Source organism: Balaenoptera borealis (genome assembly GCF_965194805.1).
Source record: "Balaenoptera borealis genome assembly, chromosome: 1".
Lineage (NCBI taxonomy): Eukaryota > Metazoa > Chordata > Mammalia > Artiodactyla > Balaenopteridae > Balaenoptera > Balaenoptera borealis.
In genome coordinates, this window is record NC_138860.1 from 23,600,304 (window position 1) to 23,627,596 (window position 27,293).

The following is a 27,293-nucleotide window of genomic DNA, read 5'->3' on the forward strand; positions in this document are numbered from 1 at the left end:
GCAGGCAGGGGGCGGGTATGACCCTCCAGGGCACACAGCGATGTGCCTTCACTCAGGCCCCGGAACAGGGTTCCCCATAAGAAGGCTGCCCCCCACACTGTTTTTACGTTTTTACCTCCCTTTGTTTTTGCCTACAAACGTCATGTTTCTTTTCCTGCCAGGCTGCTCTCCCGGGGCTTGGCTCCAGATCTTTCAGGGAGATAAACATGGCCCTTGTCCCAAGTGCAGAACATTCTAATCTGTCCAGCCCAGCTGACCTTGCCCATGGGCCTCGTCCACCCCAGCACCGCTGGCCACTGGGGTTCCGGGAAAGGCCTGTGGGTGGAGAGGCTGGTCGCGTGCTGGGCTGTGCAGAGTTGGGGAGGCCCTTCACCCAGGGTTTTCCCCCATCCATCCTGGGCCAGAGCGGTCTCTGCTACAGTGAGCTTGCCTGGGAGTTTCGGGCATCACTGTTGGGGAGCCCCTGGGAGCCCCAGGCTTTGGCCGGCCTTCGGTGCACGTTGCTGGAGGGACGTTCCTGGTCTGGGCGGCCTTCCTTGGCATGCCCACCTGGAGTGGAAGGGAAGCCATCTGTTTTCCCCTTTCTGCTGGATATGCCTCTCCCCAGGAAGGAGCAGCAAGGCTGGGTAGGGCGGCGAGGGGCCGAGGCTGAGGAAGCACACAGACCCCCAGCCCCACCTTTCTCTGGCCTGGAGTCTGGGGGCACACAGTGTACCCCTCTGCCCCGCGGTTGTGGACCGCTGGCCGACTACTTCCCCAGAAGGAACACGAGGTTATCACGCTCCTGAGTCTGAATCCCTGTCAGGAAGACGTCAGACAACAGGGTGGAGGGAGGAATCCCCCGTGCAGGCCACAGGTGGGCCTTCTCCTCGGGCTCAGATCTGTGTCCACCCTCTTCGGCCTCTTCTCTTGAAGGACATTTGGGCATCCAGCCCAAGGCCAGGTACGTGGTAAGAGTTGGAGTTAGCTAGTAGCTTTCTATAACTTGGGGAGCATTTTCAGATTGTGAGGTCCTCACCACCTGCCTGGGTCCGAGGGAGGAGACTCTCCGAGGGCAGGCTGGCCGACCCGCCCCTCCCCCCATTGTATTCAGCAGGATCCTGAGGCTGATCGTCATCTTTCTAGGTCCCAAACCCTGACATGTACAGTGCGCCTGGGATACAGGCCCATCTCTACAAACTAGGCTCAGCAGTAGGTCGTCTATAATCCCTCAAGGAGAATTCAGCCATCTTTCTGTTCAAAAGGTCTGATAATGTTCAACGCTGTCATTCAAAGAACTTTTAAATTCATTCATTCAACAAATTTTTTTTTATCACAAGTTGTCAACAGCACTTTATTTTGTTCTAATGCTTCTTGTTGGCAGCTGCCACTTGTCCAGCGATTCTGTCCAGATCTGTCTGTCCCTGAGGTGTGCGTTTGTAGCTCCCATCTTGGTCCTTCCCACCTTTTTCAGCCCCTCCAGGGCTTGGAGAACCCGACGGGCCATGCTCTTGGAGCCTCTGCCGAAGTGGCTGGGCATGACACCCTTTCCCTGACGCCCACCATAGATCTTGGTCATGGAGCCCCGCCCCGCGCTGCCCCGGAGGTACAGGTGCCGTGCTGTGGAAGCAGCTCGTGTGTAGAACCAGTTCTTTTTTTTTTTTTTAATTCATTCATTCATTTATTTATTTTTGGCTGTGTTGGGCCTTCGTTTCTGTGCGAGGGCTTTCTCTAGTTGCAGCAAGCAGGGGCCACTCTTCATCGCGGTGCACGGGCCTCTCACTATCGCGGCCTCTCTTGTTGCGGAGCACAGGCTCCAGACACGCGGGCTCAGTAGTTGTGGCTCACGGGCCTAGTTGCTCCGCGGCATGTGGGATCCTCCCAGACCAGGGCTCGAACCCGTGCCCCCTGCATTAGCAGGCAGACTCTCAACCACTGCGCCACCAGGGAAGCCCTAGAACCAATTCTTATCGTAGGGAGTGAGCTCTTTGTGCTTGGCCAGCTTGACAGTGTCCACCCATTCAGGGACTTTCAGCTTCCTGGACTTTTTGAGGAAGACAGCCAGAGCTCTGACGAACTCCCGCTGGTTCACGTCTTTTACAGTAACTCCAAGCATTGTGTGGCCTGCGAGCTGCCGGCCGGGGGAAAAGGCCATTCAACAAATATTTACCGAGCATCCAATAAGTGCCAGGCACTGGGGACCCAGGGGAGCCAAAGCAGCCCTAGTCTCTACCCTCAAAGAGCTTCCTTCCGGGGGGGAGACCCCTACCAGTCACACAACCTCATGGACAAACGTGACAGTGACAAGGGGTAGGAAGGAGGGGTGCATGGTGCTGAAATAGGCTTGGAGGAGGGACACGATCTGAAATCGGAAGGATGAACACAAGTTAAGGAGCTGAGAGAGGACGGGAAGAGCATTGCAGACGGAGGGAACCAGCATTTCCGCGAAGCCCTGCAGCAGGAGGGAGCAGGTGAGCACACAGGCCTGAAAGGACATGGGGGTCGGGGCTGAAGCCTGGGAGGGGTGTGGGCAGGTCAGACCACACAGGCCTTGAAGGTCCCCTTAACCAGTGTTGCTTTGTCCCCAGAGTAGCAGGAAGCTATTTAAGAGTTTTAGCAGGGGGCGCGACAGGGCCAGATTTGCATTGCCAAAAGATCGCTGTGGCTACAGAGTGTATTGGAGGGGGCAGAGCAGGGGTGAGTGGACCAGCTGTAGTCCAGGGAGAGACGGGCACCTGGGCACCTGGGCGGGGTGGTGGTGGTGGAGAAGGATTGGGGATATAATTTGGGAGGTAGAGCTGCCGGAACTTGCCGAGAGATTGGATGTGGATGAAATGGAGGAGGGGGGTTTCAAGGACATCGCCTGGGTTTTTGGCTTGGCAGATGGAAGGTGGCTACTGCCAGCTACAGTGAGAGGGAACCCCAGAAGGAGACAAAGCTTAGGGAGACAAGTGCAACTTCAGATGCACTGGAGGAGGTTTTGAGACATTGAGGAACTATCGAGTTGGCAGGTGGGTGCCTGGGTCTGGAGCTCAGAGGAGGTCTGGGTTAGAGATGCTCACGTCCGTCATCTGTCCAGAGGTGGCAGCGGGAGCCATGTGCACAGAAAGGACAGCCCCGTTTGGACACCAGTTCTTCGGCAGCCAGTGTTTCTCCCACAGCCCAGCCAGCTTTCTTCACCCTGTTTCATATGTTCGCCAGGGCCCCAGCCCCCAGATGCCCATGGGTTTCTGAGTTTCTGGATTCACCTTTGTCTCCAGGGCTTCTTGGCCACTGGGAGGTCACACCTCAGCTGCTGAGTGCGTTTGCGCAGTTCTGGTGCTGCGAGGTGTCTGACTCACTGTTGGAGCCGGATCACAGGGAAGACTCACTCTTGTGGTTGTCCATATTTTTTAAATGTATAATTATTTTGTTTTGGGGTAGATAGTACATGCATTTGGTTAAAAAAATTTTTTTTTCAACATGCAAAAGCATATTCAGTGAAAGTTTGTTTCCTCTTTGCTGTCTTTTGAGAACATACCTTTATGTGATTGGGGCAGCAGGAAAATGTTTATTTATCATATAAATGTTCCAGAGACGGAACAGTAATAGAGCATTGAAAATTTTGAAGACTGGGCATTTGTTCTTAAGAGTGTGTGCCCTGGGGGAACTTGATATATTTTCTTTCCCCCCTGACTTTCTCAATTAGTTGGGATTATGTTAGGCTTTATATAATAGAAAACTCAAAATAACAATGGATTAAACAATATAGAAGTTTATTTTCCTGTCATACAAAGGAAGTTTGGGAGTAAGCAGTCCAGGCCTGGGCTGGTGGCTTCGTGGTGAATGCAAGATCCTTCCATCATCTCTGATTTCCATCCTCAAGATCACTTCATGGTCCAAAATGACTACCAGGGTCCAGCCATCATGTCTGTGTCCCAGGAGGCATGAAAAGAAAGGGGAAGGGCAAAAGGGTGTGCTTCCCAGCTGAGTCAGGGCTCTCTACATAGTCTTCCACACACATGCAGGACCCATGTACTCTTGTGTAGGTTGTTCACTGGACAAGGATGCCATTCATATCATCAACATGGATTTATATTTTATTTACAAGTGCTTTCTAGCATATGGCAAAGCAGTATATTAGGTTCATCTTCTGATGGTATTTTGAAGAATGGATGCCTTTTCCTAATTCACACAAAGGTTCTGTCTGGGTCACAGATGGCTCTGCCTCAAATACACTTCCAGCTCTTTGTCAGCACCTAATCACCCTGTCATACTGAGTTGCAAAGAGGGCCAAGAAATGTAGTGTTTAGCTGCGCTTCTCCAACTAAAATAAAAATTCCAGTGCTGAGAACAAAGAGGAAAACATAGCTGGCAGTCTGCCACACTATCAATCTGAGGGCATATTTGCTGGAGAATCCCAATCACTAAGGGCAGCTGGGGTGGAATGTTGGTTTTGAGTAATCTCCTGCCCTGGCCACCTTTTTCTCATGCAACCATGAAATACTCACCTCCCAAGTATATTTCCTTTCCTCACTCTCCTTGGCATCTAATTTACAGAAGGGTCATCTGAATTGCAAACACAATTTCTAAGTTAAACTCCTGGGTCAGCTTCAACATGATGAAGTAACAATTCATAAAAGAGATAAGGTAGGGACTCCTTTCAGCTAAATAGAAAGAAATTAAATGACTACACTCCAAAGTTTGTAATCATCAACTCTACACTGAACATGGATGTAGATTCTTGTGTTTCTTTGCTTACACCACGCACTTTCTTACTTCCATGCCTTTGCACATGTTCTCTTTTCTCCCTAGATTTATCCCCATTCCACCATTATTTTCTGCCTGGTAAACTCCTATTCATCCTTAAAAACCCTACTCAGTGACACCCTCCTCTGTGAAACCTTTGTGGCAGACTTACCACTCTAACTTTGCACACTTCTCTTCCATCTGTGCAGATATATTGTATCTATCATTAGAAAGGTGTTATTTGTTCATCTGTTTATCTGTCCTACTAGAGCATAAACTTCAGCAGGTACAAGACTGTGTCTTCTTCCTTGTGCCTGCAAAGACCCCAGCTCATAGTCATGGGTAGCGTCTACTAAACTGCCCTTTGATCCAAAAGCAAGTTTATACTTACTTTTCCAGCACCAATACAAATCTCTTATTTACTTTAAACGAACAAAATGACTTCTTGATACTTTACATATTCAAATTACAAGAAAAGAGTTTTCACTTGAACTTTCAGTATCAATCTAAAAGTGAATCGTGGGTTTCCCTGGTGGCGCAGTGGTTAAGAATCTGCCTGCCAATGCAGGGGACACAGGTTCGAACCCTGGTCCAGGAAGATCCCACATGCCGCGGAGCGGCTAAGCCCGTGCGCCACAACTACTGAGCCTCCGCTCTAGAGCCCACGTGCCACAGCTATTGAGCCCGTGCGCCTAGAGCCCGTGCTCTGCAACAAAAGTAGCCACCGCAGTGAGAAGCCCGTGCACCGCAACGAAGAGTAGCCCCTGCTTGCCGCAACTAGAGAAAGCCCATGCACAGCAACAAAGACCCAACACAGCCAAAAATAAAATAAGATAAATAAATTAAAGAAAAAAAATAAAAGTGAATCGTATGTTTTTAATTCCATTGGTATTTTTATTTATTTATTTATTTATTATTTTTGGCTGCCTTAGGTCTTCGTTGCTGCGCACGGGCATTCTCTAATTGCGGCGAGCGGGGGCTACTCTTCGTTGCGGTGCGTGGGCTTCTCACTGTGGTGGCTTCTCTTGTGGAGCACGGGCTCTAGGTGTGTGGGCTTCAGTAGTTGTGGCATATGGGCTCAGTAGTTGTGGCTCATGGGCTCTGCAGCACAGGCTCAGTAGTTGTGGTGCACAGGCTTGGACCAGGGCTCGAACCCATGTCCCCTGCATTGGCAGGTGGATTCTTAACCACTGTGCCACCAGGGAAGTCCCAATTGTATGATTTAAAACTTGTGTTTTTGCCCCAAGCATAACAGAAATACTATACAGTCAGTGAAATTATTAGACTGGGTTTCCTTTTAGCAATCTTAGAGAACTAAGCACCCCTTTTACTTGATCTCCTATATTTAAAATTGTCCTTTGTGAGTAAGACCCAGAAAGACAAAAGAAAAGTAAAATAATAAATTGCTCTATTTGCATCTTTTAAGGGTAAAGGTCACCATATTGCACAACTGACTTCTTCAACTTGAACTAATTCCTAATTTTTTCCCAAGTTTCAGAAGTGCATGCTCAAAGCTTCAATATAGAATGTGGGGACTTGACTTAAACTTCATATAATCCCATTTCTTATCAGAGTAGTCAACTGCTGCTCAGATTTACCTCTAAGCTCAACATTTTAGAACTAAATGACCACTGTCCTCCAGTTACTGTGTCTTTAAAAAACTTAGGCTAGTTTACAACAAAAACTGCATTTTCCTTACTAGACAAACTAATCATTTTTTAAGGAAGGGTACTGTGGCTCCAAGAAAAAAATGCTTTCATTCTGAAAGGCTACTCCCCGCTCTCCAATTCCCTCAGCAAAGTATTTTGCCAGTATTCTGGAAAAGTGCATTACAAACAAAACAAAACAAAACAACAACTTAATCAGATAAAATATATTTTCTGAACTTTTGGAGTAGATGAATTAACCTCCAGTTTCAGGTGCTAGCATAATAAAGCAGGCACTCTTGTTTTGCATTGTATTACTTCTGAATTTTTCATGGTGTCTCCTAAATATTGATGTTTTGACATAGATAGAATATTTTCTACACCAGCAGGAGCGGACCACACAGAAGAGATAAATATAGCTTTCCTTGGAAACGGGAAGGCTTAGTAAACAGAATTCTGCTCTCTAACGCTGAGAATGTAACTTCTCAGAAGAGTGGGGACTACCCAGGTACACGTACTGCAAAACACTGGTAGCCAAGATGTATGTGGCCTTGTGCTTTCCTTATCCTTCAAGTCCGTCCTTGGTGAGGGCACATGGGGAGGCCAGCAGACGCCCACGCCATGCACTTTCCTGCTCCCAGCCTGCTTATACCTAAGTCATCTAATAGGGATAGGGGTCCTCTGGGGTCTCTTCCTGCATGAAGATTCTGCACAGTAATAAGGGCTTTGGGGGAAGGGGAAGGAACACACGTTGGTAGAGTACCTGTTTTGAGCCTGTGAGGTCGGCGTTATCCCCATTTTACAGAGGAGGCCACAGATGGTCAGAGCAGTTTGGTAACTTGTCCAAAGCCCCTCAGCTGGTAAATGGCAGAGCTGGGCTTTTTTTTTTTTTTAAATATTTTCTCATATCATAACTTTTTCTTTGATCCATGGCTATGTAGAGATGTGTTTCTTTTTTAAAAAAATTTATTTATTATCTATTATTTATTTTTGGCTGTGTTGGGTCTTCGTTTCTGTGTGAGGGCTTTCTCTAGTTGTGGCAAGTGGGGGCCACTCTTCATCACGGTGCGCGGGCCTCTCACTATCGCGGCCTCTCTTGTTGCGGAGCACAGGCTCCAGACACGCAGGCTCAGTAGTTGTGGCTCACGGGCCTAGTTGCTCCGCGGCATGTGGGATCTTCCCAGACCAGGGCTCGAACCCGTGTCCCCTGCATTGGCAGGCAGATTCTCAACCACTGCGCCACCAGGGAAGCCCAGAGCTGGGCTTTGAACTACTCAAACAGGGAAGCAAGCTAGAAGATCCTTTACTGTAAACTCCAAAACGTTCCCGGTTCTTAAAATCAAAGGTAGTCCAAGTTGCTGTTGGTGGGGCGATGTCTCATGGAATGGGGGTTCTCCAGGAAAGCCAGGCTGGCTGTTCAAATGGGAACACCCAAGTGGGCCACCAGGCTTCCCCAAACTCACAGGGTGTATGCATTTCCTTGATGTATGGCAGGATGGGGTGACACCTTGTTCCCGGGGACCCAGTGACTAGGTCTGCCCTCTAATGTCCCACCCTCCTCCAGCAATCAGGCTTACCTGCGGCTGACTTCTGAGTCAGTAGTTCTCACTGAGTAGAGAACCAGAGCCCGGGTGGGGTGCCACAGTTGAGGGGAAGCATACAGGCTTATGGGGAGGCCTGTGACCGTGGCCACCCCACACTCGTGACTGCTCAGTGCACCCCTGCATTGTTGAGGCACATGCCCAAGTCTTGCTCTTGAGGCCTCTCTTTTCTGGGCTACATACGGACCTGTCCCCTGTCTGCGCACTGTGTTCACTGGGGAGTTTAAAAAATAGCGCTTGGGCTCCAGCCCCCATACCAAAGGAAAGCGCTATTCTCAAGTCTCTTACTATAGATTCGTTTTGCTTGTCTTTGTCCTTTATGTAAGTGGAGTCATGCGGTGTGTGCTCTTTTGTGTCTGGCATCTTTGGCCCAGCACTGTTTGTGGGATTGATCCCTGTCACTGTGTGTAGTTACAGATTGTCTGTTCTCATTGTATGGTGTTCCCTTGTGTCAAGAGACCATCATCTGTGGTGGAAGGACATCTGGATTGTTTCTAGTTTTTGGCTTCTACAGATCGGATTGGATCGTGCTGTTACGGACATTCTCGTTTGTGACTTTTGGTAAACACGTGGACACATCTTCGTTGGATCTATACCTAGGAATGAATTGCTGAGTCACAGCGTTTGTATCTGCCCAGTTTTAGTAGATTCTGCCAAACAGTCTTCCAGAGTGACTGTATGAAAGTCTCCTGTTACATTTTGATTCATCCTAGTTTCTCTCTAGCACTGTTACCTCAGTTCCAATTTTGAGGGGACCCTCCACATACGCTTCCATCTTAAAGGTCAACGTCTTACCTGAGTCCAGTGGTAGGACTGAGGCCCACCAGCCACCCCAGCCCTGCAGCTTCAAGTGTGTGCCTGCGCTGACACTGAGCGCCTGTGTGGGCAGAGCCCCGTGCTTGGAGCCAAGGGGAAGACCGAAGAAACAGAAGATCGCATTCTAGCTGGAGGGGGCGGAGGGGTCAGGGGAAGATAGGAAAGACGCCTGCAAGGAAGGTGACTTGGACAGCACGGCAGCGTCTCCCAGCTTCCTTACAAGCTCTCAGCAGTCCCCCTGCCCCAAGCAGGCCTGAGCTAGCTCATAACCCCCGGTGACCTTGAGCAGAGCCATGTGGTCTCCCTGAGCCTCCGCCCTGCTCTCTTTGTCACAACGGGCTTGGCTATTACAGTATTCAGTTCTGTGGTTTATCGGCCTCCTGTTACAAACAAGGCATGGTGGGGATTTGGGGCTGAAAAGGACAGAATCCCTGCCTTTGAGAAGCACACAGTTTCATCGTACAGAAAAATCCTCCCCAAGTAACAAAGCATAAGGAATAGAGGTGGTCTGGGGAAGGGTGGGTTGTGGGTCTGGCTGTCTGCATTAGAATCCTGCCACATTTCCCCTCCAACCCCACCCCCTTTACTGGCTGTGATCTCAGACAAGTTACACAACCTTGGTTTTCTCATCTGTAAAGTGGGACTGTTGTGAGGATTAATGGGTCAGATGATACAAACTGCTCACAGCAGTGTCCGAGGAAGCCCTCCCTAAGATACCTGTTACCCTCAGACCTTGAGCCCACTGGGGTGAGAGTTCAGGGGCGAGCATAAATACACACTGCCATGGGGGCAAGGGCGGCTCACGGACAAGAGATTTTGCTGACTCCTGAGGAGGGAAGAGCAGGGTTCTGATAGGGAAAATGGAGGGTTGTCCCAGGATTTGGAGGTCTGTTTTTGGGGGACAGAGAAACTGCTTTGTATGGCTTCAGGCTCCAGAGTCGGGGTGCCTCCTGGGGCTGACTAGGAGTTTAGCCTGTAGCTTGCAGGCTGTGCGAAGGACAGATTATGGAATTTCTCCTCCCTAGGAAAAGAGAGTTGGTAAAATGTGAGAGTTGGGCTGTTGAGACTTTCACAGGCCTGGCTGGGGGCAGCAGGCCCCTGGAACTGTAGCATTTTCTTCAAATTTCTACTGGGATCTTGGACACCATGGATGTGGAGTCATGGGTCCACCCTTCCCCCTGAGGGTTACAACCAGGAGGGCAGCTTGGGGAATCCAGCTTTCTGCACGGGACCAACTTACCAGTCTGTGCGCGGAGAGAGGCTCTGGGATTGTCTGCTCACCTGTTATCTTGGAGATGGCATTTTCTCTTTGCTTCTTGATGCTACAGAAGGGCCACAGTCCCTCCCACCTCAGTCAGGCCCAAGTGTTTATTAAACAGCTGTTGGTGAGATTCCTGCATCTGCCGGAACTGGGCTCAGTGCTCACTGGGATACCTTGGGGAGCAAGACAGATAGCCAGCCTTCTTAGAGTTTATAATCCAGTCTAGAGCAAGGGTTCTCAAAGTGTGGTCCCCGGACCACCAGCAGCAGCATTACCTGGGAACTAGTTAGAAATGCAGATTCTCCGGCCTTACCCCAGATCCCTTGAATCGTTTAACAGCTTCTCAGGTGATTCTAACACATCCTGAAGTTGGAACCGCTGATCTGCAGCATGGGTTCTGCACTGAGGGCAATTTCCCTCCCAGGGAACACTCGGCCATATCTGGAGATATGTTTGGTTGTCACACGGGGGGTGGCGGGGGTGGGGGGGGTAGGGGAGGAGGTGGAGCTGGTATTACTGGGTAGAGGCCAGGGATGCTGTTAAACACCCTACAATGCACAGGACAGGCCTCATAACAAAGAATTATCTGGTCCAAAATGTCAGTTGTGCTGAGATTGAGAAGCCCTGCCCTAGAGCAGTTACCACAGAGGGCAGGGAGGGCAGTGGTCCTTTTCTCCCTTTGTTCCAGATGCGTTGCTCCCTGGCCACATGACCTGGGGGGAGTCACGGCCACCCCCGGCCTCAGTTTCCCCAGCTATGAAGTGAGGGGGGTGAACTCACGTTGCTGAGTTCCTCTTTAGCCTGGAGGTTCAGTGGTTCCAACCTAGCAACTGGCCGACCCAGGGAGGTTGGGCTGATGCAGCCCTACTCTTCCTCTCAGGTGCCAACTGGCCTAGAGAGGCCTTGGGGGAGGGGAGGCAGGTAAGGGCTGTGTCATCTGCCTAGTGCTACCGCCTTCCCAACCCAGGCTGCGGCAGCCAGAGTCCAGTTGGCCTTGGGTTTCCCGGTGAACAGCGCTTCTCCCCATTGGGGGAGATGGGGAGCCCAGCCCCAAGGAGCCCGCCCTGGGGAGGAGAGTCACCAGCTAGCTCCACGCCCTCGCCTGCACTGTGCAGGGAGCTGGGCAGGCAGAGCGGCGCCTTCTCTCCTGAGCCTCAAACTTCCACTTTCCTCATACTCTAAGTAAACCAGCAGTCCTGGCCAGGGAGGGCCGGAGGCCTGAGAATAGCCGCGGCACCCTGGTGGCCGTCCCGCCGGCGCCCGGAACGCCCAGACTCTCCACGCCCCGGGGGTGGGCGCCTCGGCTCTCCCTCCCTACCAGGGAGCGTGGGGGCGGAGTTAAACCCAAGGACGCAGGGGGCCCGTGAGCTCTGATTGGTCGGACTCTGAGGCCCCGCCTCTTCTTGGAGCTCGCTGACCTTCTTCATGGACCTGCAGCTCCTGTGCACCAGGAAGGGGAAGGTCTTGTTTATTATTATTTAATTTTTCGGAAAAAAAATGTGCAGGCCTGAGAGACCCACTCGGGTAGACGGCCGCGGCCCGCGTGCAGTCGTGGCTCGCCTGTGCTCTGAGGGTCGCAAAGAACAGGTATGAAGGCTTGAGGCTGAAAACATGCTGAAGGGAGACAAGATGGGCTGGGGGCGGGGTTGGCAGGAGCAACATGCCCAATGACAGACAGGGAATGAATGCTTTGACTACAAATTCTAATCCTCATAAGTGAGATGCGATTTGGGGCAAGTCCCTTGCCTGCTCTGATTCTTACCTTAAGTGAAAAGGAAAGTCAAGTTCAATGAACTTTGACTCCTTAGTGGGTGGATTTGCATGGGCCATGGTTTATCATATCCCTGGAAAACCCACCTGCAGACAGTCAATGCCTGTTACACCTGGCTAACCTAGAGCGCCCTACTTCGTGTGCATTTAGGACCCGCTATTAAATAAAGGGCGGTTAATAGGTGGCAGATTAACACACTGCAGTAAAGCTTGCTTTGTAATCTGAGATCAGTGGCTCTAAAGCGCCCTCCTTGAACCAAGGACTAATATTCTTATTATCTTAATTAGGATGCAAGAGAAAGGACTTTAAACTTTCTCCTTGAATCTGTTATTTTGCCCTGGGCCGTGGCCCATCATGGTGCCCCTTGTCCTGGTTCCCTCAGTTTAGATGCAGTGCTTGAACACTGATCATTTCAACATTCTCTCTCGTGGTTCTGTTTGCTGTCCAAGTCCGGGGACATAACTACGCTGCACACACATCGGATCTGCTAAGTTGGTAGAACCCAGCAATTGTTAAAAGGCAGTGGGGGGGCTTCCCTGGTGGTGCAGTGGTTAAGAATCCGCCTGCCAATGCAGGGAACACGGGTTCGATCCCTGGTCCGGGAAGATCCCACATGCCGCGGAGCAACTAAGCCTGTGCGCCACAGCTACTGAGCCCACATGCCACAACTACTGAAGCCCGTGTGCCTAGAGCCCGTGCTCCGCAGCAAGAGAAGCCCCCTCAATGAGAAGCCCGCTCACTGCAACAAAGTGTAGCCCCCGCTCGCCGCAACTAGATAAAGCCCGTGCGCAGCAACGAAGATCCAATGCAAACAAAAATAAATAACTAAAAAACAAACAAACAAAAAAAGGCAGTGGGGAGTAAGGGTGGCGCCTGTAGCGCCCCTAGCATGTGTCTGGGTGCAGAACTCCACCGCTCTGCTTCCCTGGCTGCTTCCCAAGGAGCTGATCAAAGGGTGAGAACTCAGAGCTCATGTGGACAAGTGAAAGCACTGGGATAATTCTATGCAGAAAAGGGAAAGTTGGTCATTTATATCCCAGCAGGAAGTGACAGCCGTGCTCTTGGCCTCTCTGTGCTTGACAACATCCTGCACAATTTATCTTATTTGCTTCTACCGCGTATGCTGATTTCACAAATATTGGCAAAGTGCCTTTCTGGGCAGGCATTATACTGGGCACTGGGGTCAGGGCAGGGACCAGGATAGACACGGTCCTTGCCTTCCCAGCTCCAGACTATTGTGTTGTGACCCTTCCACCGGGTGAACTGTGTCCATCTGCTCCTGCTGCTGGGGGCAGCTCTGCTCTCTGCCTTCTGCCTTTTCCCACATGCTCCCCAGTGCCCCACAATCCCTAAGCCTAGTCCTGCCTTCCAATACCACAGAGACTAGCAGCTGGCTTTTCTCCATCTTCTCAAGGGGTAGGATTTCCTGGCAGGGACAGAGCGTCTCTCTGTGGGAGGTGGGAGAAGCCTGTGCATGTTTTCTTTTCTTGGCAGGAGCAAACCTCAGAGCCTCAGCAAGCCCCCAGCAGAGCCCTGTGGCAGATAGAGGGCACCCTAGGGTGGGTTTGCTAGCAGCGTCCTCCTCCTGCCCCAGCTTTCCAAGAGAGAGTCTGGATGGGCCTGGGAAGCGGGTCTGCTGAGGCCTCACCTGAGATCCATGCTTTCTCCTCCGGTTGGGTCCTGACTGGCCTGCGTCCAGCAGACCCTCTGCTGGCTCAGGCCCGAGGACGGTGCCCGTATTCACGCACATTTCTCTGAATGTGAACCTCCGGGGGGTTACTTCCCTGGGAATGTGCAAGATGAGGAGCTAGATGATAATGCTGGGCCAGCCTGGAACTGGTTTGCAGGAACTAAGTTCTTCTTTCTTGCCCTTCTGAGAAAAAAGCAGGGGAATCAGACAAATGAGGGTTAAAAGAGCTGAGCTGATATGAAATGTAATAGGCAAGTCTATAGAGACAGAAGGTAGGTTAGTGGTTGCTTGGGGCCTGGGGTGGTGTGAGGGACAAAGCGGGGTGATAGCTAAAGGGTACAGGGTTCCTCTTTGTGGTGATGAAAATGTTCTAAAATTGTGGTCATGGTTGCACATATCTGTGAATATACTAAAAACCACCGGGTTGTACACCTTAAACAAGTGAATTACATGGTATATGAATTATATCTCAATAAAGCTGTTGACAGCCAGCTGAGATATGTGGCCATGTTTGGGCCACTGAACACTCCCCCACCCCGAATGAACTTAGCCTCCCAGCTCTTCAGACCTCCCCTCGTACCCCTTATGTGTACCCTGAGGACAGGCCCCCCTCAGAGAGAGCCAGCAAGGGGCAAGCATGGCCCCATCTCCTCTCCTGAGCCCACCACTCAGAGAAGCCCCTGCGCCTCCCGTTGCGGAGGGTGTCACGAGAGCGGAGAGAAGCTTCTCCGAAGCGTCTGGAGCCAGAGGCCCCTCAGAGAACCATGAGGCCTCAGAAACGCAGCCCCACCACCCAGGGCTGTGCGGAAGCCAACGCAGCTTCATCTTTTCCAAATTTGATTCATGAATTTCATAGCTCAGTAGGATCATGGGTGATTTTTGTGTCTTTTTCTGTTGTTTTCCAGTTTTTCCATACTATGCTTATATTATTTTTTTCAGGTCAAAAGTACCTAAAGTCGAGGGTTGGGTGGGAAAGAAGTCGGGGATCTGGTGTTTCCGGCCAGAGGTCAAGGTGGATTCTTTCCCCCTTGCAGGAGTCATGTGGCTGGAAATACTCCTCGCCTCAGTGCTGGGCTTTGTCATCTACTGGTTCGTCTCCAAGGACAAGGAGGAAACTTTGCCACTTGAAGATGGATGGTGGGGGCCCGGGGTGAGGCCCACAGCTGGGGAGGACGAGAGCATCCGCCCGTTCAAGGTGGAAACGTCAGACGAGGAGATCAATGTAAGGCACCTCTTTCCAGGCGAGGGAGCAGAGGGGAGGGCGGGGAGGCCCCTTCTGGGGCTGGGACTCAGGCTGGGGCTGGGATGCGGAGGGGCTTGGGAAGTGGTTCCTCTCGGTGGGGGGGTATTTTTCGCCTGCTCTTCTCCCACTGGGCTCGCCCTATCTGCCCACCCATCCCTTCTGCTCCTTCCCTCCCCTGTTTCTGCCTTCCCCTTCCCAAGGCCCAGCAGTACCCAGGCCGGCGAGTGGGTGCCAGCCGGACCCAAGGGTCACAGAAAGCAGCTGTTTTTGCCTCCTTGGTGCCCCACCTGAAGCCCTGGGAGTGAGCTTGTCGGCTCAGGGCCTGGGTGGAGATCGTGAGTGAAAAGCAAGGCCGTGGTGACATAAATGCTGCTGCACAGAGAACCTGGCACAGGGCCAGCCGTGGCCAGGCACCTACTGTGTGCCAGCCCCCTTGTAGTCACATGCAGTCCCTGCGGTCATGCAGAAACTGAAGCTCAGAGAGGCAAAGCAACTGACCCAAGATGACCGAGATAATAAGCAGAGGGTTTAAACCCAGATCTGTCTAACTCCAAAGCCTATGCCCGTCCTCTGCACGGGGCTGGAATCGGGATGGATGGACATGATCGTGGGGTGGGCTGATCTGAGAGCGAGGCTTGAGCAGGGCCAGGAGGGTGGGTGGGACCTGGGATGTCCCTACTCATCCTTTTTTCATTTTGTGGGTGTGGGAGCACCTACTGTGTGCAGGCCCTGTGCTGGGTGCTTGGAAGAAGAGGGAGAGCCTTCCCTCAAAGAGCTCCTAGTCAGCAGTTGAGAAATGTGGACAGAGAAACGTTAATGATTAATAGAGATAAATGCGGTAAGAAGTGCCGATAAAAAGTCATGGGAGCGCTGAGGAGGACGGGATTAAAGAGTGGAGACAGCTGTACCCAAGAGAAACCAGACTGAGGCTCCCTTGGTAGCACTTGATGAGGTGTCGCTATTGAGGACAGAGGCTGAGCCCTGTTGATACCTCCTTTAGTGGGTTCCTAGGCTCAGTGTCTGACATTCCTAAAATCTGTGTGGAGGTTACTGCAGTGCTTGGGAGGACACTCTGGGAAGGGTAACACTTGAGAGGCTCCGTGGACCAACTTGAACTTCCCCAGCTGGGGCTGCTCTTTCAGCTTGATGCACGCCTGCCCGTGAGACTTGTACCTTCTCTCCGGGTCTGTCATTTTTATCCTAACTGAGTTAGGATATACTGTATCGTTCAATGCTGCATATCAGAGTCAGCAAATCCATCCTGCCACCTGTTTTTTTTTAAAATTTAATTTTTATTTTATATCGGAGTATAGTTGATTTACAAGGTTGTGTTAGTTTCAGGTGTACAGCAAAGTGATTCAGTTATACATAGACATATATCCATTTTTTTTTCAGATTTTTTTCCCATATAGGTTATTGCAGAATATTGAGTAGAGTTCCCTGTGCTATACAGTAGGTCCTTGTTGATTATCTGTTTTATCTGTAGTCTGCCACCTGCTTTTGTACATCTCCCATGCTAAGAATAGTTTTTACATCTTTAAATGGTTGGAAAAAAGTCAAAAGAAGAATAATACTTTGCGACATGTGGAAATCACATGACATCAAATTTCAGTGTCCATAAATAAAGTTTTTCTGGAACACAGCCATGCCCATTTGTCCATGTACCATCCACGGCTGTTTCCACACTACAAGGGCAGAGTGGAGTAGCTGCAGCTCAAAAAGCCTAAGATATTTATGATCTGGCCCTTTACAAAAAAGTTTGCCAACCCTTGCTGTATATAAGCCTCGATAAATTAAAGATCCGTATTGTTCATACATTTAAAAACTGAAAGATGAGAAGTAAACCTGAAGTCGAAAGTGAAGAACATATGTTTGGGGAACAGCCACTGCTGTGGGAAGCCCGGAGGTTTCTTCTGGGATAAACCTAACAACCCAGAGCGCGAGTGTGCAGACCAGGAGTCTCCTCACCTTGTCTGGTGAAACTTTGCTTTGCCTCTGCTATACATATTATATATAATGTATATTAATATAATTATAATATATAATACATATTAGATATCATATATTATCATATATATTAACTATACTAATATATATGATTAATATATAATATATATTACATATAATATATAGGATATAATAATATAAAATATATAATATACATTTTATGTAATATAATAATGTTATAAGATATATAATATTTGGGTCTTGTGGCTGCAGGTCTTCTGGAAACAAACTTTCTCTTGTGCTCTGCCTCATTCACCTTCTCTACTTGGGGTCCTGCATTTTGCTCCAGGATTTACACCAGAGGATTGACAAGGTCCGTTTAACCCCACCTTTGGAGGACAGCCGCTTCCACTACGGTTTCAACTCCAACTATCTGAAGAAAATCATCTCCTACTGGCGGAATGAATTTGACTGGAGGAAGCAGGTGGAGATTCTCAACGGATACCCTCACTTCAAGACTAAGATTGAAGGTATGTTTCCAGAACACCACCTGGAGGGGGATGTATATCACACGAAGGGCCTTCTTAGGTACTGGACGTGACTTAGGGACTTCCCTGGTGGTCTAGTGGTTAAGACTCTGTGCTTCCACAGAAGGGGCATGGGTTCGATCCGTAGTCAGGGAACTAAGATCCCACATGCCTCCCAGTGCGGCAGAAAAAAAAAAACAACCTTCCTTAGATACTGGACATGACTTAGATAAAGCCAGGAGACCCAGAATTCAATTATTGGTCACTGAGATGTATTTGGAAGGTATAACGCCACGAGGATGCAAAAATAATGCAGAATCCCAACATATCCAATGGTCTAGAGCTAAACAGGAAAACATATAAATAAATTAAAAACCAAAGAAATGCACAATCCACTTCAGTGATGGAACAGTCTCTGAGAGGATGGAGATAAGATTTAGATCTGGACGTGGCCTTGGTCAATCAGCCCCTCCTTGAAGCTTTGGAGTACATGATGCTGTGACTGTTCAAGGGTGCTCAGCCTGTCAGTCAAGGTCTGAATAAAAACTGTCCTGTCTCTGCAGCTCTAGACCTCCTGTCCCAACAGTATCACAGGTTGTCACCCAACTTCATCTGGAAGGGAAGGTATCTCTCAAAATGTTCTTGGGAAAGTAACCTAAGATCATTTGGGATGAGATAATAGTTTCCTAAGTGGAAAAGCATTTTTTTAGCCCCAGAAAGATTTAGAATCAAATATAGAAATGCTTAAGAAAATCAAACTCATGCTGTTAATTTTTACAAATTTATCTGTTTTTAATTATAGTAAGATACACATAACATAAAGTTGACCATTTAAACCACTAAGTGTACATTGTTACGTGTAACGCCACAGTGGATTAAGTACTTTTATATTGTTACCCAGCCAGCACAGCCATCTATCTTCAGAACTTTTTTTATTTTGCAAAACTGAAACTCTGGGGACTTCCCTGGTGACGCAGTGGTTAAGAATCTGCCTGCCAGTGCAGGGGACACGGGTTCGAGCCCTGGTCCGGGAAGATCCCACATGCCACGGAGCAACTAAGCCCGGGTGCCACAACTACTGAAGCCCGTGTGCCACAAATACTGAAGCCCGCGTGCCACAACTACTGCGCTCTAGAGCCCGCGAGCCACAACTACTGAGCCTGCGTGCCACAACTACTGAAGCCCACGTGCCTAGAGCCCGTGCTCCACGACAAAAGAAGCCTCTGCAGTGAGAAGCCTGTGCACCGCAACGAAGAGTAGCCCTCGCTCGCTGCAACTAGAGAAAGCCCGAGCACAACAATGAAGGCCCAACGCAGCCAAAAGTAAATAAATAAATAATAAATAAATAAATAAACTGAAACTCTGTACTCATTAAGCAATAACTCCTCATTCCCTCCCTCTCCCTAGCCTCTGGAAACCACCATTCTGCTTTCTGTCTCTATGAATTTAAATATGATTCTGAATCTAAGTATCTCATATGAATGAAATCATACAGTATTTGTCCTTTTGACTGGCTTATTGCGCTTAGCATAATGTCCTCAAGGTTCATCCATGTTGTAACATGTGTCAGAATTTCCTTTCTAAGGCTGAATAATACCCCATGGTATAGATATGGCACATTTTGCTTATCCATTCATCCGTCAGTGGACACTTGGGTTGCTTCTGCCTTTTAGCTAGTGTGAAAAATATTGCTATGATTATGAGTATACAAATATCTGTTTATGTTCCTGCTTCCTGTTCTTTGGGTATATACCCAGAAGTGAAATTGCTGAGTCAAGTGGTAACTCTATGCTTAATTTTGGGGGGAACTATAATACTGTTTTTCCTAGCAGTTGCACCATTTTAAATTCATCTTCTTAAAACATGTTCAGAGAGGTTGTATTTACCTTCCCAAGGCTGAAAAGTGTGGGAATTGCCCAGTTTCCTAATTTTCCACAGAGGAATATGTAAGTAGAAAAGTCCTAACTGCTTACATATATTGTGTGTGAGTATATATAAAACTGCGTGTGAAAGAGCTGCATACTGATTTTCATATGAGAATGTTTTGTAATGTAAACGTAATAAATACTACATTATAGGCAAGGGCCTCCCTGCATCTGAAGAGTAGGTTTTCATTTATATGTATTTGGGGATGAAAAATAATACAATGAGTAAATATTTTTTGAAGTGTACAAGATTCCCAGTTTCTCCATATTCTTGCCAATACTTGTTGTTTTCTGTTTTTGTTTTTGTAATAGCCATCCTAATGGGTGTGAAGTGGTAGTATCTCATTGTGGTTTTGATTTACATTTCTCTAATGATTAATGACGTTGAGCACTTTTTCATGTGCTTGTTGTCCATTTGTATTTCTTCTTTGGAGAAATGTCTACTCAAGTCCTTTGTTCATTTTTGAATCGAGTTGTTTGTTGTTGTTGTTGTTGAGTTTTAGGAGTTCTCTATATATTCTGGATATTAATCCCCTATGAGATAATGTGATTTGAAAATATTTTCTCCCATTCTGTGGGTTGCTCTACCAATAATTTTTCATGTTGAAGAAATTGTGCATGTTTGGAATTTTAGATATTTGTAATGTTTAAGAGAATTTTGGCCTTTGCAAGTAACAGATACGACTTTTCAGTACTAATTTAAAGTGGGTTAATTGAGTCATGGATTTAGACCTGTGATTTTATATGAAAATCTTCCTGAGTTTATATGCAATATTGGAAGATTTAAGCCTCACCATATTTATAAATTTAATTTATTAAAATTCTAAGAGTTACTTAAAGTTTGTGGAAGATATACTGGTTAGTCAAATCAAGTAAAGTTCTTATAAAGGAAATTGAAATTATACAGTGTTTAAGGGAGTGTCATAAAGCAAGTATAGACATGCAGCCCCATTAATCAAAGGTTCCTGGAGAATGACTGTCAACATTTGCTAGATTAAGAACTATATAGAATAATATTTTTAAGTTGAACTCAAATGCTTAATGAAGAGCTTTAAATTTGAAATTTGTAACTTCAGTAAGTTGAAGAATAATTTTTAAATCTGTAACTTCAATAAGTAGGAGAATAATTCTAAATATAAACCAGTTGTTGCTGTGCACTTTAGAGGACTTTGATACCTTCTGTCGTGAGCCTAACAAGAGGATCTAAACCATTTTATCTAAGCCAAAGTACCTACAGGTCCTTGTATGTAATTCACAAAGGTTGCCTTTTGGATCCCTGGTGCCAGATGCCTGGCTCCCTTGGGTTTGACTCAGCTCCTTCGGTTACCCCAGCTCTTCAATGTCCATCCGGCAGATATTGACAGGGCACCTCCTGTACCCAAGCATTCTGCTTGTGACACACAGTCAGAGAAGACAAGGTCCCTGCCTTCCCAGCTCACAGGCTCTTGGGGGTGATTATAGCATGTGGTAAGGGGTGCTATGAGGGAGGAGGCTCCGGGAACTTTGTGAGCCCCACATGCCACCTGGGAGTATAAGGGAAGGCTTCCTGGAGGAGGTGGCATCTAGGCTGAAACTTAAAGGATGGATGGGAGTTTGCCAGGTGTGTGGGGAAGGTTGTCCAGAGGAGGGAACAGCATGTTCCAAAACCCAGAGGCAAGAGGCACTAAAGGGCTGTTTCCTTCCTGGAGGCTTGCAAGCTTGAGAAAGCCTTACCCCACTGGACTGTCTCAGGGTTCCTCACGACATCACAGGATATCAAGTGTTTATAGCACAAAACCTTCTCAGGGTACAAGTGCTCCAAAGGGGGTAGTTTCTTGCGTGGAGTTTATCACGGAAGCAGCCCACTGTGACTGAACCCGTGTGCAGTTCAGTCACTTCCCTAGGCCTGCAGCTTGGCCTTGGCCCTGGGCCCTGCAGTGTGGGTCCTCCTGCTGGACCCGGCTTCACATGCCGTCTGCCCCCCCCGCCACAGTGCTGAGCTGGCCACCTCCCAGCCCTGGGCCCAGCACGCCTTCAGCGTGTCTCTTTTCCTGGCTCCCCAGCCCAAGGAAAAGCCTTCTTGGCCCAAGAAGGCTCCCTCATCACTCTCTCTGCTGCCATCCTCCTCCCTCACTTTTGGACCTTTTCGGGGTCCTTTCTGTCTCTGCACTGACCCCTGTGCTCCAGGCTGCTCAAGGCTCAACCTCTGACCCCTCCCCGATGTTCTGTCCTCATCCCCACTGGCCTCCTTATTCGGCCTCCCTGTTCCTGCCACTTCCTTGTTCTGTGATGAGCTTCTGACTCCAGCCCATGTCCTGGGCCTCCTGCCACAGATCAGCCTCTGTTCTCAGAGAGTCTGAGACATTCAGGGGCTTCAGAGGCCTCCGGGGAATGCAGCCCATCACCTCCAGACGGGAGGGGGGAGTTGCCCGAGTCACAGGGAAGTGGAGGTTCAGGGCCAGAACCCAGCTCTCCAGCCTCCCAGCCTGTCTGTTCTTCCTTCACCTGTGGCCACGGTTTCAGCTCGGGCCCTAGGCTGTGACCACCGCCTCCCCTCACCCCATGGCCAGGCCCAGTGCTGCCCTCTGAGCCCAGTTTGGCTTCTCGATTCTGACCCAGCAGCCTGGGCACAGAGAACCTACCGGTACCATGTAGGGCAACCGAGAGAACGTTTCCTCCCCAAAGGGAAGGGGGGCCCATAGGGCATATTTTAACATTTTTTTTAAATTTTAAAAGTTTACGTATTTAAAATTCAAAAAGTACAGAAGGAGACAGAGCGAAAAGGAAGTCTCCCTCTTGTCCCTCCCCAGGGACAGTGTCTGCTTCTGTTAAACATACGCTTCCAGGGGCTTCCCTGGTGGCGCAGTGGTTAAGCATCCGCCTGCCAATGCAGGGGACACGGGTTCGAGCCCTGGTCTGGGAAGATCCCACATGCCGCGGAGCAACTAGGCCCGGGCGCCACAACTACTGAGCCTGCGTTCTAAAGCCCGTGAGCCGCAACTACAGAGCCCACGTGCCACAACTACTGAATCCCACACGCCTAGAGCCCATGCTCTGCAACAAGAGAAGCCACCGCAATGACAGCCCGTGCACCGCAGTGAAGAGTAGCCCCGCTCACCATGACTAGAGAAAGCCTGCGTGCAGCAACGAAGACCCAACGCAGCCAAAAATAAATAAATAAAAAATGAATAAATACACAAATTTATTAGAAAAAAACCAAAAACATACGCTTCCAGGGATAGCCCATGCATACACAAGAATGGATGTATATGTGTGTTTTTTCTAACTTTAAACTCAAATGATAACGTGAGTGATAGAATTCGAATCAAAAATAAATAATCTCACATCATGCTCTGTGTTCCAAAGGAGATAAAATTACCTACTAAAACAAACTTTAGGAGTAAATTTAGCAGCATAGAAGGACACCCAGGATATACTGTCAAGTGAAAAAAATGAGGTTCCAAAATAGAATGTATGTAGGGTTCTATTTCTGTTAAAAGAAAGTTATGTTCTCTCTTTTCAAAAAAAGTCTGAACTGTCACAGCCAAAGAGGAGCCTAAGGAGACATGACAGAGAAATGTCATGTGGTGTCCTGGATGGGATCCTGGAATAGAAAAAGGACATTGGGTAAAAAACTAAGGAAATCTGAGTAATATTCCACTGTTTGTATGTACCAATATTATTCAGCCTTTAAAAAGAAGGAAATCCTGCAATATGTGACAACATGGATGAACTTTGAGAACATTATACTAAGTGTTATAAGCCAATCACCGAAGGACAAATACTGCATGATTCCGCTCATATGAGGTATCTAAAATTGTCAAAGAGAGTAGAATGGTGGTTGCCAGGGTCTGGGAGGTGGGGGAACTGGAGAGTTGCTAATTACTTGGTACAAAGTTTCAGTTACACGAGATGAGTAAGTTCTAAGGATGCGCCGAAGGACATTGCACCTGTAGATAACGATACTGTACTGTACACTTAAAACTTTGTGAAGACAGTAGGTCTCATGTTAGATGTTCTTACCACCATAAAATTAAAAAAATTAAAACTTAAAAAAAAAAAAAAGCTAAGGAAATCTGAATACTTAAAGTATGGACTTTAGTTATCAATGTATCAGTACTGGTTCATGCATTGTAACAAATGTACCATCCTAACGTGAGATGTTAGTAGTAGGGGAAACTGAGTAGTGGTATATGGGAACTTCCTGTACTAGCTTCACTATTTTTCTATAAATATAAAATTGTTCCCCAAAAAAATTTGTTGCAAAAAGTTGGACAGACAACACAATGTTCTCTTCAGATCATGGGATTACAATGTGAGTTTTCCCCCCTTTTGATTTACCTTTGTTTCCTGTTTTCTGTAGGAAACATGTATGATTTGTATAATGAATAAACAACAGACCTTGCTATCGGTGCCAGCCCTCATGGTAGAGGGTTACAGGTGTGCCAGCAGCCCTGGCTGTGTTTGCCGTGAACACCCAGGCACAATCCAGGCCACTTGCCTGGGAAGGGGCTGCTATCAAAGGGACTCTAGTGGGGCCTGGAATCCATTCACCTGCCCTTGGCCAGGATGGTGTTCCAGTGCCCAGCACTCTACCTTAGAAAAATTTTCTCCACTTAAAAAAAAAAAGTTATGCATATGTCCATTGTAGAAAAATTTAGAAGTTCGTATAACACAAAAAAGACAATAATTTACTTGAAATTCTATTGCTCAGAGAGGACTACTTCTTATATTCTTGTAGTTTATCTCTTCAGACTTTAAAATTCCTATGTACACCGTGTAAACATATGCATACACATGACTGTTTACAAAAATTGGGTCATACAATGGATATGGCTTGGTAGTTTGCTTTTACCACTTAACAATGTGTAAGGAACTGATTTCCATATTCAATACACGTCGACACTGTCATTTTATTTTATTTATTTACTTTTTGGCTGCGCCGCCCGGCATGTGGAATCTTAGTTCCCCGGCCAGGGATTGAACTTGTGCCCCCTGCAGTGGAAGCGCGGAGTCCTAAGCACTGGACCGCCCGGGGAGTCCTGACCGCCAGGGAAGTCATTTTAGATGACTGTGTCGTATTACAGTATACTGTTAAACTATAATCTATTTCATTCTCTACTGCTGGATATACAGGGCTTTTTTCCCCCGCAATTTGTAAATTATTAAACAAGTATTCACTGAGTGCTGCCACGAGCCAGGACCTATTCTGGCCTCTGGGAATCCAGCCGTGCGTGAGCAGCCTTGCCCCGGGCCTTACAGACAGAGCTCACGTTCTCACGTGAAAGGCGGGTGGCTGCAGGCGGCCGTGAGGCCGAGCGAGCTACCCGGGTATCTGGAGCTCCGTGTAAGCACTCAGCCAGCACTAGCGGTGGTGACCGTAGTCAATACCGTGGGGGCGCCGAGGATGGCAGCCCTGCTCTGGCGGCGCAGAGCCTGATTGGCTACCCTGAGAGCTGGGACTGTGGCCTCCACAGCCTCAGGGCCCTCTCCCCCTGACCCTACCTGTGCTCTGTCTCCCTAGGGCTGGACATCCACTTCATCCACGTGAAGCCCCCCCAGCTGCCCTCCGGCCAGACCCCAAAGCCCTTGCTGATGGTGCATGGCTGGCCTGGCTCCTTCTACGAGTTTTATAAGATCATCCCGCTCCTGACTGACCCCGAGAAGCATGGCCTGAGCAATGAGCTTGCTTTCGAAGTCGTCTGTCCATCCATTCCTGGCTATGGCTTCTCAGAGGCATCCTCCAAGAAGGGTACGGGCTGCTGCAGGCTGTGTCACTGCCCCAGGGGTGGGGAGTCGGCTGGGACAGCTTCCTTCAGAGCCTAAGGAGGCTGAGGAAGGAGGGGTCTGAGACCAGAGGGAAGAGAAGCAATGGGGGCGATTTTATTGCCAAAGGGCCAGTGCATCTTCTCAAGATGTGAGGGGCGTGGCAGGCGGGGGACCGGGCAGAGTCACGACTGTCCAGAGCTGGCTGAGGGCCTGGACTCTCGTGTCCTCAGGAGCTGCCCACTCAAGGCAGGTCCACATCTGGGCCCTGCACTGTTCTGGGCCAGCAAGGCCGACTAAGCCCCACACACAGTGTGGGCCCACGGACGCTCAGCAGGACCGGCCTGAGCCCATCACACGCCCTCAGTGTCTCCTGCACCAAGGCCAGCACCAGGAGCACTGCCTTCTGGGCACTGGGCACCCCACCCTTGGGCTGCAGGAGTCCTTCTCACCCCCTGTGAGCTGCTCTCCCCTCAGCCTGGGGCGAGGGGGGATGAGGAACCTCAGAGGACCTGGGAGGACCCAAGGCGTGACCTCTGCATGGTTCTTCTTTCCCCTTTACAACCAGGCTTCAACTCAGTGGCCACTGCCAGGATCTTTTATAAGCTGATGCTGCGGCTGGGCTTCCAGCAATTCTATGTTCAAGGCGGGGACTGGGGAGCCCTGATCTGCACCAACATGGCCCAGCTGGTGCCCAGGTGAGGGGGGCTGTCAGGTGTGTGTGTACGTGTGCAGGTGTGTGTGCACAGCCCATGTGAGGTGGATGTGCGGGGAGGCGGGTTATGCACGCCAGGCCCTGCCTGGACGTAGTGTCTGAGCCTCGGAGCAGGGGCCACACAGGCAGGATATGTGTGGGCCCAGGGGAGACAAGGGAGCTTGTCATTCAGCTCTGCCTGGGGCACTTCGACGTGGATCTTCCCTCCACTTGGTGTCACACAGGATTGGTGACTCTGGGCCAGGTTCCCAGGCAGAGGGCCAGTTAGAGGAGGGGAAAGTCGGGGAGTAGACCTTTCTGATGGACCAAGTCCTGGGAGAGGCCTGACCGGGACCTGCTTCTCCACCTCATGTGGTCACCCCAGGGGGCAGATGCCGAAGAGGGCCGGCCCTGTGCTCCTCAGCCCTGTGGCCTCTTCCTCCTCCACCTCCGCCCCTGTCGCTTCCCCATCCTTGATGCCACCCAGCCTCCCCTGGCCCTTCTCTGCCCTCAGCCACGTGAAAGGCCTGCACTTGAACATGGCATTCATTTTAAGAAATTTCTACACCCTGACCCTTCTCCTGGGATGGCGTTTTGGGAGGCTTTTTGGCTACACCAAGAGGGATATGGAGCTGATGTCCCCCTTGAAGAAGATCTTCTTCAACTTAGTGAGGGAGACCGGCTACATGCACATCCAGAGCACCAAGCCGGACACCGTAGGTGAGTGAGCAGGCGGAAGAAAGCCTGGCTCAGTGGTTCGGGTGGGGTGGGCTTACATCCATTCCATTCAGCAAGGCTCCCAACCGGGGGGAAGCCTCACCCACCCCAGGAACACGGTTCACGGGGTGAAAACCTCTTGTGAGAGACTCAGAGCTCCTTCCACCCTTACCCGGCATTTCTCCACAGACGTGAGTGGTGCGTGGTCATAAAATTCCCAAACAACTCCACTGAGCGGCATCAGTGTTCCTGTTGGCTTTGACCCCTGGTCCCTCCACCCCTGAGCCCAAGTCCTACAGTGAGAAGCAGAGGGATGGACAGGGATGGGGGGAGGACGAAGCCTAGGGCTCATCAGGTCTGGGGCTTTGGGGGCAGGAGGGTGCCCCAGGGCCTGGGCGGAGTGTCCCCAAGACAGTGAGGAGGGCCCAGCAACCGTTTCTGCCATCAGAGCCCTGTTAAGGAATAATAATTTTTTAAAGATATTAATCACACAGCTATACTTTGTGTGTGTGTGGGGGGTATACCATATATTTTGTCAATAAAGTAATTTACAAATGTAAATAAAAACCCCCAAAATATTTAAAAAGATAAAATCATACAAATAAAAATGAACACGTGTCAAAGATTTTATTTAACTCATTAATTAATAAAGGAACTAGTAAAATGTAAAACAGAACAGTTCGAAGGCAATTGGGAACACTAAAGTAAATTTGCTAATAGATGCAAAACTTGTCAAAATCCACAGGGTAAAAATCAAGTAAATCTCCACTGGACAAATTTTTTTTTTTTTTAACAACCAACCCACAGGTTTTTTTTTTTTTAATTTATTTATTTTTATTTATTTATGGCTGTGTTGGGTCTTCGTTTCTGTGCGAGGGCTTTCTTTAGTTGCGGCAAGCAGGGGCCACTCTTCATCGCGGTGCGTGGGCCTCTCACCATCGCGGCCTCTCTTGTTGCGGAGCGCAGGCTCAGTAATTGTGGCTCACGGGCCCAGCCACTCTGC

General features: G+C 49.0%; 1 protein-coding gene and 1 pseudogene across 3 annotated transcripts in view; one reads left to right on the forward strand and one right to left on the reverse strand.

The window, feature by feature from the left end:
* The window catches only part of EPHX1 (epoxide hydrolase 1), a 40,457-nt gene that overhangs the window by 6,437 nt on the left and 6,727 nt on the right, over positions 1 to 27,293 (forward strand). Inside the window, exons 2-6 of one of the 2 annotated variants that reach the window (XM_082344590.1) lie at positions 14,527 to 14,714; positions 17,032 to 17,212; positions 24,638 to 24,865; positions 25,448 to 25,577; positions 26,088 to 26,293. In XM_082344590.1, the coding sequence (XP_082200716.1) occupies positions 14,532 to 14,714; positions 17,032 to 17,212; positions 24,638 to 24,865; positions 25,448 to 25,577; positions 26,088 to 26,293 (928 nt within the window). In that variant the 5' untranslated portion in view covers positions 14,527 to 14,531. The remainder of the gene's footprint in view (positions 1 to 14,526; positions 14,715 to 17,031; positions 17,213 to 24,637; positions 24,866 to 25,447; positions 25,578 to 26,087; positions 26,294 to 27,293) is intronic. The other variant, XM_082344591.1, reaches the window with a different exon arrangement.
* Positions 1,127 to 2,147, reverse strand: LOC309606905 (small ribosomal subunit protein eS19-like; annotated as a pseudogene). Its single transcript has 2 exons — positions 1,946 to 2,147; positions 1,127 to 1,630 (listed from the first exon to the last, which is right to left on the reverse strand). The product of its transcript is annotated as a small ribosomal subunit protein eS19-like (transcript).